Below are 13,523 nucleotides of genomic sequence, written 5' to 3' on the forward strand. Positions count from 1 at the left end.
ATCAATAACCATCCTGATTTAAACTTGAGAAAGATTGCTAGGGTAATTGCTGGTTTACAGTTGCATTTCTGTAGTGGTCAGTTATCACTGACTATGGTGGTAACCAGTTGGTGAGATGAAGAGCAGTAGTAAAGTAGAACAATACTAAACACTAAAGCATAGCGGGGGAAAAAAGGCCTTAAAAGAAGGCCAGACAAATATAAAAGAGAAAGAAGGAAAATTACGCAGATACTGATAAAGTTTCTGAATTGCATTGCAAGAAACTACAGGGGAACCTATCCTACCCAAACCCCCTTCTGCTCTCCCTTCTCCGTATCGTTTTCTGCAAATGAAAATGTAACTTTTATTTATGCCTATGCATAAGTGCTGAGAATCAAAGGCATCAGACCCAGCTTCTGGGCAAGCCAGCACACTGCAGAAAAACAAAAAGGCCATTATTTGGATGGAAGAATCAGTCTGTATTACTGACTTGACTGGTCCCTTTTTTATGAGCAGCTGGTAGAGCAGGGATCAGAGAGTGTGCTGGTGTGGTGCAGCTGTTCCACATATGTTATAAATAACAGCTGGTAAAAGCTCATCCTATTTTTAACGTTATGAGAAAAAAAAAACAAGAAGTCACAGAAATTCCCCATTAATGCCTTGTAAGTGGAACTTTTCTCCTATTCCTGACTTTAATGCCCAGAACTGAATGGACAAAACAGACCATTCTTAAAATAATATTCATTAAAAAAGAAAAGAAAATGCAATTTAGGGGAATTAGATTAAGCCAGCCAGGAAGATGTAACCAATTAGAGTGTACAGTGTTTTTTCCTTCAAAAGCAGAGACTTAATCAGGATAAAAACAAACACCTGCAATTCTATTTCTAATAAAAACGTTGGATTACCACACTGAAGAGTTTCTCTAGCACAGCGCAAAAGCTGAGGGGTCTCTGTCCCACTGCATCTGGGCACTAAACCCAGCACCTCGTGGCTCAGCCACCACCACCCGCCCTTCCCAAACTGGTCCTTGCTTGTCCCTCGCTGGGCTGCTGCGTGCAGCCAGAGCCCATCGCTGGTTTCTGCTCACCAACGTCAACACTGAAAAGTCCAACAACGATTCAAAAATCCCAGCCCTGGGTAAATCCCCCCACTCACCTGTTCTCGGGGTCTGACACCGTCATGTTGCGCGTCACGTAGCACATCTTGAGTGGTATTGTCTTCTTGTCTCTGTGGATGGAGAGCGAAAGCTGCGACAGTGGGTCAGCAGAGGCACAACCCAAGCGGGGAGATGCGGGGGGAGGTGTCTCCCACCCGATTTCTGAAACAGGAGAGCCTTTCTTCACATAGGGTGTTGCTTCTCTCATGTATTTCACTGTAAAAACGGCAAAAAAAAAAGAAAAAGAAGGCAATAAATAAATGGATATCCAGTAGTTGCATCCCACGTGAGCTCTTTGAACCAGTACCAATCCTCAGCACTGTTTATTATTTTTATTCGTCCAGCATCATGGCACTGGAAACTGTGCAAATACAGAAGATGGAGATCTGATTGCAGCCCATCTCAGTATAGCACAATGAGTAAAACTAGGAAAAAGAACAGAAGAAACAAGAACATATGGCCATTGTAAGGCCAGAGAGCCATCTGAGCTCTGCTCTACAGGCTGAGAGTCCTGCAGCAGTTCCTATGTATGGAAGCTGTGAGCTGGCTGAGGTATAGGGAAGTTTTTAAGACAGACGTTCAACCGAGTGGCAGTGAATCTCTTATTCCCTTGTCTAAAATCTTCCAGCGATACTCCCAGTCCTGCAAAATCACATCTCGCCTGTGGTTCACGCTTGTCAGTGTTCCGCCACTGATCTCAACAGGTATTTCTGCTTGCTGGGGAGCAGTTTCAGCTGATCTACTTGTATCACACATATACATATGGAGTAAATAAAACCCAATTCACCTCTCAGCCTTCTCATGGGGAAATAATGGAGTTTGAGCCTTTCGTAATAGTGGAGTTGTCAGATTAGATCTCAGCCTCTTCCAATGCTTTTTCCAGTATAGATAAGAAAAGTGAATGTAAGATTCCCAAATGATCTTAATGTATGCAAAAATCAGTACCTCTTTCACACTCATACTTCATATTCCCCTCTTTATGCAGGCAAATATTGCAACATTTTCCCTGTTTTTGAATTCTTTTGGTGGTTCAAGATCACTTTAGCTTTTGCTTTTCCTGTGCTTGGCAAATCTGCCAGCCACAGTCTTCTCTTTCACAAACCTGACAGAGCTCAACCAAGACAAAACCCCACATTTAAGCATCCTGGTTAAACATATACATCCAATGTACACAGCTGTGACTGCCTAACTGGCTACTGCCTCTTGATTGTACCCACGACTCCAACAGCGACGAGACGAACCGAAAGGGCAGGAGCACTGTCAACTTATTTGGGGAAGTTATTAAAATGCTGTGAGAGGTGATTTCAAGGAAACGGTGCAGATCATTATGTCAGCTTGGCTGAAAAGGCTGAGGATGATTGAATAACAAAAAGATGGGTAAATTACAAAAGGGCATTGTGGTGAAGAAAGTTAAATTAGGGAAAGCAGACTGAAGATTTTAAGTTCGAAGTGAAAGCAAGGGAAGTATTCAGAGGAGTGGAGAAAAACAGTGGTGTTTCTGTGAAAACCACAGATAAAGTGGGTAATTCAGGAGCACTATTTTCAGGCACTTCGTAACAGCTTTACCAAGAGAGAAAGACGTGCAAAGCTGGAGTCCAGGCTCTGGGAGCAGCTATTGCCATCTTTCCTCTAAAACACCTCAGCGCACATCTTGCCATTGCTGTCTCTCTCTCCTTTCTAAAAAAATCTTTTAACCTCAGTATTCATCCCTTCTATGTTTAGGTATTTCATAGGACATTCCTCTGTGAGCAGGATCATTTGTGATTTATCAGAAATGCTGTCCTACCCAACATTGCTGTTTTGATTTCTCTGCCCTATACTATTCTGAGTAATTTTTGAAATTCATTTCTTCCCTGCTTAGGGAAGGGCTGGCATGAGATTCTACTGGACTTCCGTAAACTATTTAAGGGAAAGGGTGTTGAGATTCATTTTTTCATCTTTTTGTAGACAGCTACCTGGAGTCCATTATCTAAAAACCTGTGTCATCTAACTCCCAAAACCTGTGCTCAATCTTGGGCACTCTATAAATTACATGATTTTCAAAGGCACTGAAAATGAGCAGTTTTAGTCAGTGCCATACAGATATTGGTTTTAGCAGTCAGCATCTCAGTTTGGATGTACTCATAAGCCTTTGGGAAATGGGGAGACTGAAGACATACAGGTGTGGTGAATCTAGTTCTGTTTACACTGAACAAATATGACTTTGTCATTCACTTAGAGAGGAGGAACAGCTGAAGCTGTAAAAATCATGTTTGCCGGCAAACAAAACTTTGTTCCCTTTAAAATTAGAGACTATCAGTTAATCTGCTGAAAAAAAGTAATCCAGTTGGCTTTTGAACTCATTACAGTGACATGCCAGCAAATGGGATGCTAAATAAAGGTCCAGGTCTCAACAGTGTAGCTATTTCATCTGTGCTACTTTCATCCTTTTTCAGCTGCAGCTATATGCAATTGACCTGTGCATCTTTTAATCAAGGAAAGGAGAGAGAGGTAGAGGAAGGAAGGAAGCTGAAGTGAAAAATTTGGCTCTAAACCTAAGCAGGAACACAAAATGTGAATTTATTTCCCCAGAGATGGAGACAGAAGAAAAGAGCCGTCCCTTCCGTGTGCCAAGAAGCAAAGTTTCCATGCGACGCACCGGTGAATTCATGGCAGGCAGCTGCACTGTTTCAGAAACACTTGTGAAAGTGGAGACAGCAGAAACACAACCCTCTTTCCACGAACTGAGTCTCAAACACAGCAAAAGCCAAGAAAATTACCTTGAGGAAAAAATGTCCTATGAAAACTCCTGCCAACTTCTGAGCTCCCAGACATCTAGTTTCTACTAACTCTCAACAAGAGATGGTTGCTCAGCCCCAGAGACTTACATGAATAAAGACCCATTAAGATCTTGGTAAACTGCTGAACACCATCTTCCTACAAAATTCTACAGGACAATTAAAAAATAAAGTGAATATAGGTTTTCTGGGAAAAACAATAAAGTATTTCTGTAGTTTTCTACTATTTACTTCCTATTTCCCACTAAATACAAGCACAGCTCTCTAGATTCATCGCTGAATTCTGCTGGGTTCTACAAACCATGCTTTATGGCTCTTGCATATTCAAATGTGTTTCATAGTTTAGAAGACCCCAAATGGATATACATAAATGCACGAACGGAATATGAGAGTGGAACAGGTGGCAGAACTTTATCCATTTATATAATTTTTTTATTATTTAAATTGCAGAGCCACTGTTTTCCATTTGCCCCATCAACATCCATAATTACACGTCTGTAACCAAAGTCCAGTTTATGAATTTAGCTGAAGACACGCTCTGTTCAGATGAATCATAACTTTTACCAGCAATTATTTCATATTTACCTCTAAACCCTGGCTGCAAATACTGCAGAACACTCTGGTTTATACCAATGCACCAGTAACCCTTCTACATACACAACAATTTATGACAACCTCACACATGTCTACTTTTTGCAGTCTGTCCATTAACAAGTTCTTAATCCACATAGTAGAAAACAAGTTGACACAAGTATGTATTATAGGCATATTCTTATTCTACACAGCACTATCTGAGAATCTTGGATGCATCAACATTAATGTATAACAGAAGTTATACAATTCATTTCCATCATCAAGTTTTAAACCCAGAAAAAAATATGATACAGACTATTGGACATTAAAGTAATAATGTGGATAATATTCTGTTGTCAGACCATTACACTCAGAAGCTAGATTTCCCTTTGGATACGGTAGCACAAATCCAGGTACCACCTGAAAAAGGAAGCAGCTACAGAGAACACTGTTTTTACATATTGCCAATGAAACTACCTAATGGATTAAAACCCAAAAATATTTAATGAAATTAAATAAAGCATGTCATTGTGTAACAACTCTGAATTATGCATAACTATTCTATAGGCATGTATGTATATATGCCTTCAGAATATATACATATGTCTAATATAGATACAAATATTAAATATATATTTACATTAAAATACTACATTTTTTAAGACCACCAGAATGTATTCTGCAAACATGCAGGGACTGAGAAAAAGTTCTAATGGTTTCATTATTATAACTCGACTTACTGATAGACTGTACTTTCAGTTGAGAGTTGTCTAAACTCATCCATTTGATGCTATAGCTCAACCTCAGAGATCCTTATATTCAGTACTAATTAAGGATCCATACTCTTTTGGTGCACCACTAATAAGAAACTGCGGTCAAGCAATTAAAATTCCAATCTCCGGAGTGCCCCTCCCCACAAAGAGAGGAGGAAGGGAAGTGACAATCAAATGAATTAATCCACTGATACACATTGAAATACTTTGCATTTATTTTTTGATCTGCAAGACAGGCAATGTAGCTTCCAGAAAAGCACTTCATTTATATGTACTTGTGCCAAGTCCCAAGTCTCCACAATTAATCCTTTGTTACTGTTCACAGATGACTTTCTGGGAGGGAAGAAGCAGGCATTTAACGAGAGAAACACTACAGACCAGCTTGGTCAGGTTCTTGGCCAGATGCAGTTCTGAGGAACTGAGACTCTTCTGACATATTCAAACTGTTTCCTAGGAGGGAAAACAAAGACCATTGAAGAGAAGCCAGCACTCCTGAGCAAAGCTCTTTCGTTACTGTAAGAATGAGGACAGGATGTGTAGGTTTACAATATGAAAGCAAAAGGAACTACATGCCCGAATCTGCTTGAAGAAACATGATCAAGGAATTCCCCTTTGCAAAGAAAAAGCACAGTCTCCTCTTTATGCATTCATTCTCTCCTAAGTAAGTAGTCAGAGACAACTATCAAAGGTAAGTAGAAAACATCACCCAGAAACCTCTGGAGGCTATTTTCAAAGGATGTGCTAACGTGACTGATACCTACACTCCAAAAAGATAGGTTTTCTGAAGTTCCGGTACATCCACCCTCATCCGGTCTGACTTCTGTCAGGGTGAAAGATGGCCAGAGAAGAGGAGCTAGGCATATCCTTCACCATATTCTTATTCAGCTTATTCAGTATGAAGGGGCTGTTTGACTTGTCTGTGCTGAAGTGAGTACACCAGGCCATCTGCAAGAGTACTGCGGGCAGCACAGCACACAAAAAGTTTTCTTGCAAAAATGATTCTTAGTAGTTTGAGAAGAGCTGCTAATGCAGAACTAGAGGAGGCTCAACCTGCAGGTACGCCATTCCCACTTGGAAAGGAGGAAACAAATGAAGATAAACACTTCTGAGGTTGTAGATAGCACCACTACAAGTCCAAGATAAAAACTCGGAGCCATCTAACAGCTGCTGAAGCGATACTGTCCCAAGAAAAAAAGGGAATGGTAGCCAAACCTAGAAGCAGGTATGTGGCCTTTAGAAGAGTAGATCAGTGAAGCAAGTCACTCACTCAACATGGTTGTGTTGTTTTGCTTGATGAAACATTAAAACACAGAATTTGCAGTCCAGCAGTTTTGGTAAGGCACAAACCAAAATGCCCCAAATGGTTTCAAAGTTAGTTGTAACTTAAAGGAGAACTCTTGCCATAAAATTCATAAACTATGCCCAAGCAATGCCAACATTAATGCAGAGTATTTTACACTACTGTCAATGGAACTGAGACTAACAGATCTGGAGAAAGGTCTACTGTATTAAAATTAATTCAGTATCATGATACCAGAATTTGCCTGCTAGGTTTTATGTTAGAGATCAAATTTCCACTAAATTCAAGCAAACTGAATGCTCTACAGTGAAGACACGTATAAAAATGAGATGAGAAGCTGTCCAGCTGCTGGTGCCATCATCGAAACTAAGACCCAGATACTTGAAGAATTTATGAATCAGATCATCTATGAAGATGTATCGCATGACCCTTTCAACAGCTTTAATGTGGGCATAAACCAAAAACCAGCCAACAATTCTGCTTGTGAGTGTTTCCACTCCATTTCCTACAGAAACATCTGTTACTACGTTCAGACAAGTAACATCCATTAACATCGTCTGCTTTCTCCCGTGCTGAAAGGGATTTGAAATAGTAAACCTCTTGATCTGCCAAGAGCATCAGATCTCCACCTCTGGGAGATGATACAAATTAGTTAAAATAAACACCTTGTGAGAATACAAATCCCCTTTATGCTTTGTCCTTTTCTCATACTGTAGTGAGACTAAGCTGAATTTATGATTCTCTGCTGTTTCTGAATTAATTCAGCTGAATTCAGTGCATGTTGCCTCATCCCTTAAAGTGGCAGGCTTGGATCTAAATTGTAAGGGCCTGGTTTTAAAATCCTTTTAAAAATACATTCACTGTATGCACTTATACTTTTTATATGGAAGACATAAATGAGTGTTTTGAAAGAGTAACTTCAGAAAGATCCAGGAGGCAAATGTGCCTTTAAGATAAAGTTTACCTGAAGGGAGGACATTAACAATTGGTGTCAAAAGACTGCTGGTAAGCAATTAGGCTTCAGGCTCAAGCTTTCAGCAAGCTACAAACAGGCTGAGTGAAAAAAATCAATAACTGCATTTTAAAAATATAAAGAATACTTCACAGTGCTCCTGTAAATTAGCATCTACTTTTATAAAAAAAATGTGGAACAACATTAAGCAGTGCTGTACGCACCGTCACACGTTGCACCCAAAAAATCAAGGCAGTTCCTCTTCAAAGCACCTTGCAATCAGCAATTTTGCAAGGTTAGGAGAATGTCTTTGTCAAGAAGGGAAGACCAGCGGTCCAGACAGCAGACCAAGGGATCAGTATGTCCAGGCCCCCATCAAACCAGAGAAACTGGGAGAAAAAGGGCTGCTCTCAGGAAGACACGCGAGAGTGCAGTCCTCATGGTTTTGATAACCCGAATAGGGCACAGTGATAAGCCACATTGCGTTATCCACAGCAGGTCTCAAAAAACATAACTCGCCACCAAAGATGTCTTAGAAGTCAAGAAACTGTCGGAGGAAACTCAGTGGCAAGTCTCGGCAGGAGCCACGGGCAGCCCCTGCCGATGCCTTCTCCTTCTCGCCTGCACCTGGGACCTCCATTTTCTGCTCTGATTTCAGCACTTGTGGAGCTGGAGATTAAGTTCCCAGGCCATCCTATGCTTCTGTGCAAAAAATCTTCAGAGAGTGACTTCTCAGTTTCCTTTCCTGAGACTTCGCCTATAACATGAGCTGATTCAGCCACCGATTCCCTAGGCCTGATGTTCCCCTTTAGCAAACACTTCTTCAGCCCTTTCTGAGCTTCCTCAGTGCAAATGTTTCTAGGGAGCAAAGGCATTTAAGTGCCTTCTTATCTTATGCAGCATACCAATTTTGTCAACTGCAAGACCTAGTAAATACTAATTCATTTTTATTTCTCCACAAAGCCATGGGTTTACACCCCACGTAGAGCAAGCATGAGCAAAACACACAACCTACTGCTCTCCAGTCGAGGAAAGCTTCACTTGCAGTCAGCATGTCCCACCCACTTCTCCCTGCTCTCACTGGGAGCTGGTCACTGCTAACAACCCCCTTCCAGCTCCTTTGTGAGTTACGTTACCAGTTTTTAATAATAAAGTCCATGTTGGATGCTGACAGCACATGTGCTCAAGGAAGCAGGACTAGTTTCAATGATGGGTGAGACCTTTGTGTTTCTGTTCAAAATAGCTTAATGGAAACTAAACAAACATGAACTGTCACACAGAATCACAGTGAAACCTTAGGCTGGATCACTGGGTTGGTTCAGAGCTCTAAATACGGGACACTTGCCACCACTTGAGCTGATGGAGTGATCAAAAGCAGTCACAGGTTGTTGGCAATCTGGTACAAAAAAATTCAAACTGGCAAATTAATAATAATCTACAGACAGACTCTTTACAGTTGACGTTCCTCAATACTTTCAATTATGATTTCCATTACTCATATCTACTACACTGAATGTGTTAACGGTTTCCTTCAAGTGACTTAGTTTATTTTAAATTTCAAAGTTTCTGTTTCAAGAAATTGGATGTATTCAGTTCTCTTTTTTATACGTCACTAATGATAAGTACATGAATTCTACTGACAAGGTCCCATAAGCTATTCATCTGTCTTTCAAAAATGTTACGTACTTCCCCAAAATAAATGCAGAGATCTCTCTCTCTTCATAATCTGAAAAACAAATTCTAGCTTGTAAATATTTGGTAATCCCCAAAAGTACAATGTTTGGTTAAAAAGGTGATGCTTTGGCTTGATCTAGAAGGAGACACTGGTGGTATCTTGAGGAGCTTGTAGTCAAAAACAATACTACTCAGTGGAGAACAGGGAGCAGCTACATTGCACAAGTGTCCCTTATCTAATAAACTAAAAATCAAAAAAGACTGCTGCCAAACCTGCCAGCAGTAGCTATATAACTTACTACATTTTTATGTAAAATGTGACACAGCTCATTTGCTACACTGTTATGTGACATTATGAACTCTACAATTAGAACTATGCCAATCTTTCGTAATGGAAGTGGAAAACATCTGAAACAGGCAATTTGGGAGCTGAACATGGAAATCAGCAGTCACATTTTGAGCAAAACCGTTGTGCAACCTGTGAGTCACTCACTGATAATCGAACTGGAGTTTCTGCTTGTCTCCAAGGCAGAATGCTTCCTAAGAAAGGAAAAAAAAAAAAAAAAAGGAAAAAAAAAACCCAAAGGGCTTTTAGTCACATGATATTAGGACTAGATCATCACACCCCTTACGAGTCCACTAAAGGTACAACAGAAGAACATGGCTTCATGTAAAGGTAGGAAATGGAGCAAAACAAATACTTCTTCAGTGGATTTGCAGTGCTCAGATTCCAAAGAACCATCTCCTATCCAATATTGACATATTATATTTTAAAATCTTTGATCTAAATCTCTGGAATAAGGTGATTCAGAATTTCTCCTGTGCTGCTCATGCTTGTTGTTTCCCCCTCTGTTAGTATTTATAGATCCCTCTCCAATCACCCACACACTCAGATGGAATTCAAGGTGTCTGGCATCGCCAGCATGCTATAATTTTCCTATTTACATGAGTAATCTCAAGTGTCAGAACAAATATTTCAACTGCTAGTGATTATGTGAAAAATACATAAGGGCATTACAGTTCTGGAGCATGCTGTTATTTCAGCAGTCACACAAATCATTAAGTAGTACAGGATAGACTGAAAATGGCACTCACTGAGGGAAATTATTATGCTGTGTATGATTGTACCTGTTTTACAGATGGCTAAACTGACACAGGCAAGTTAAAATGCCTTCCTCAAAGTCATGCAGTAAGTCAGTGACAGAGTTCTCAGCACTAAACTTAACTTCTACAGAATCACAGAATGTTAGGGATTGGAAGGGACCTCAAAGGATCATCTAGTCCAATCCCCCTGCCTGAGCAGGACCACCTAGATCAGATCACACAAGAATGCGTCCAGGCAGGTTTTGAACATCTCCAGAGAAGGAGACTCCACAACCTCTCTGGGCAGCCTGTTCCAGTGTTCTGTTACCTTTACTGGGAAGAAGTTCTTCCTCATGTTTAAGAGGAACCTCCTATGTTCCAGCTTATATCCATTTCCCCTTATCCTATCATTGGATGCCAGTGAGAAGAGCCTGGCTCCATCCTCATGACAGTCACCCTTTACATATTTATAAACATTAATGAGGTCCCCCCTCAGCCTCCTCTCCTCCAAGCTAAAGAGACCCAGCTCCTTCAGCCTTTCCTCATAAGGGAGATGCTCCACTCCCTTAATCATCTTTGTGGCCCTGCGCTGGACTCTCTCAAGCAGTTCCTTGTCCTTCTTTAACTGAGGGGCCCAGAACTGGACACAATATTCCAGATGCAGCCTCACCAGGGCAGAGTAGAGGCGGAGGAGAACCTCTCTCGACCTACTAACCACACCCCTTCTAATACACCCCAGGATGCCATTGGCCTTCTTGGCCACAAGGGCACATTGCTGGCTCATGGTCATCCTGCCGTCCACCAGGACCCCCTGGTCCCTTTCCCCTGTGCTGTTCCCCAACAGTTCAGTCCCCAACTTGTACTGGTACATGGGGTTGTTCTTACCCAGATGCAAGACTCTACACTTGCCCTTATTGTATTTCATTAAATTTCTCCCCGCCCAACTCTCCAGCCTGTCCAGGTCTCCCTGAATGGCAGCACAGCCTTCAGGTGTGTCAGCCACTCCTCCCAGTTTAGTGTCATCAGCAAACTTGCTGACCATGCACTCTACTCCCTCATCCAAGTCATTGATGAATATGTTGAACAATACAGGTCCCAGTACCGACCCTTGAGGGACTCCACTACATACAGGCCTCCAACTGGACTCTGTCCCACTGACCACTACTGTCTGGTTTCTATCCTTCAGCCAGTTCACAATCCACCTCACTATCCGATCATCCAGACCACACTTCCTCAGTTTAGCTGTGAGGATGCCGTGGGAGACTGTGTCAAATGCTTTACTGAAGCCAAGATAGACCACATCCACTGCTCTACCATCATCCACCCACTGGGTGATGTCCTCATAAAAGACTATCAGGTTTGTCAAGCATGACTTCCCCTTAGTGAAGCCATGTTGACTGCCCCTAATCACCCTCTTATCCTTGATCTGCCTAGAGTCAGCACCAAGGATAAGTTGTTCCATTATCTTTTCAGGGATGGAGGTGAGGCTGACCGGTCTATAGTTACCTGGGTCTTCCTTCTTGCCCTTTTTGAAGACCGGAGTGACATTTGCTTTCCTTTACGACTTTCCTTTACAACCGCTTTACAACTTTTCATTTTTAAACCCAAAAGGATCCCAGTGCCAGTGAAAACTGGATTCACAATGCCTGCAGTCTTCTCCCTACGGGAGGACTTTGAAGACCTTCCAAGAACCCTGGGATTTATTTTGAAGAGCAGGGCTGCAATTACTTTCAAAATTTCAAAGTTCATCATTTTCCTTCTTCACTCGTCGACATCAAGAGCTTTGAAAATGAACAAACTCAAACGAACTTGCCATACCTCCTGTGGCTGGGCTATCCATCGAAAGGCATCAGATCACCACACAAGTCCTTATTTTTGAGGATCCTTTAGTCTGCAACCTTACCAACAGGAGAGACCAATGGCCATATCCAGCACACTGAAATGCCAGTGACTATAACTACTTAGATCTATATGCATATAGGTATATAAATACAGACAGATAAATATAATGTGAACACTACTGAAGTTTAACAAATTGGACTGCAAATTCCTACAAGTGCTCATGTGCCTGCCTACCTCTCTCTCCCTTTCTCATTTAGACTGGGAATAACAGGTGAATTTAGAGAAGCATCTGGCCAGTCTACACTGCCAGCCCACAAGAATCACTTCTCTCCATCAAACATCACCATCTCCAGGCTGCTGTGTCAACACAGTTGAAAGGAAGAAGCACAACGGTTTCTCTAAAAAGGCATTAGAATGTGGAGAAACCTTTTGGCTGCTGCAGCATCCTGTGAAAGTTCTTTCCCTATGCAGGCTAACTAAGAAACACCTGTAGCTCGTTACACTGGGAAAGTTACCTTGAAACAGGTGCTGTAGCATTCAGCCAATCACTCTGGGAGATGGATGGTCAAGTGACCAATAGCCTTGACCCATCTAGCAAACCATGTGACTCCTGACTATTTAAGGCGGGGCGTTTACTCCTAAGAGTGAGGCATTTCCTCCTGAGCCTTGGAGGAGTGTGGGCCTTCTTTAGAGTAGAGCCTAAAGCCTTCACATTAGAACATTGGTCTGCTTGGAGCCGCCTGAAGCATTCCAGCTGTGACATTAGAAAATCTGTACAGTAGTCTTAAGACATCTATATAACTACGGAAAAGAAGGAAACACAAATGCAAAGAGGTGTATAAAGCAATCACTTGGGAACTGGGATGAGTTTTTTGATCAGAGATGGGCATAATATAGCAACTATATTTTTATTTATTTCAGTGTGGCATAATGATAGCTCAAGAGCACCTTTGCCTGGTTCTGAAGTCCAAGTACAGTCTCAAACTGTCTCTTCTGCACCTGAAAACATTTGCAAGATGACCCAGCAGGAAAGCGGCAGACCTGGAATAAGGTTTGGCTCCACAGCTACCTCCCTGATGGTCTACAACTAGGAGAAAATCACCTGAAGCAGACAGTTCCTAAGGCACTAGAAGGGAAAAAGAGACCTCACATGACATCACTCCTAGTATTTCAAGGGATGGAGGAAGCAAGACTGTATGTTCAGCAAGGGCGATGAAAAGAGAAGGGCAATGAAACATTAAGCTACATGCTTGTGGCACAGTGCTTGGGCTTTCATTTGAATGGAATTCAAATGAATTAATTCGGGCTTCCCCCTTTTCTCCCAGGGATCACAGTAGGATCATGGCATCATGTACTGCTCTTTGCAGCTCAAAGTCTCTTGCCAAGATGACAGCTCTTCTCTTCTCATCCCCGA

General features: G+C 41.7%; 1 protein-coding gene across 1 annotated transcript in view; it reads right to left on the reverse strand.

The window, feature by feature from the left end:
* Positions 1–13,523, reverse strand: part of SNTB1 (syntrophin beta 1) — a 120,304-nt gene that overhangs the window by 54,441 nt on the left and 52,340 nt on the right. Inside the window, exon 2 of the mRNA XM_086608800.1 lies at positions 1,135–1,351. Within this exon, the coding sequence (XP_086464926.1) occupies positions 1,135–1,351 (217 nt within the window). The remainder of the gene's footprint in view (positions 1–1,134; positions 1,352–13,523) is intronic.

Source organism: Tauraco erythrolophus, chromosome 3, assembly GCF_009769465.1.
Source record: "Tauraco erythrolophus isolate bTauEry1 chromosome 3, bTauEry1.pri, whole genome shotgun sequence".
Taxonomy (NCBI): domain Eukaryota; kingdom Metazoa; phylum Chordata; class Aves; order Musophagiformes; family Musophagidae; genus Tauraco; species Tauraco erythrolophus.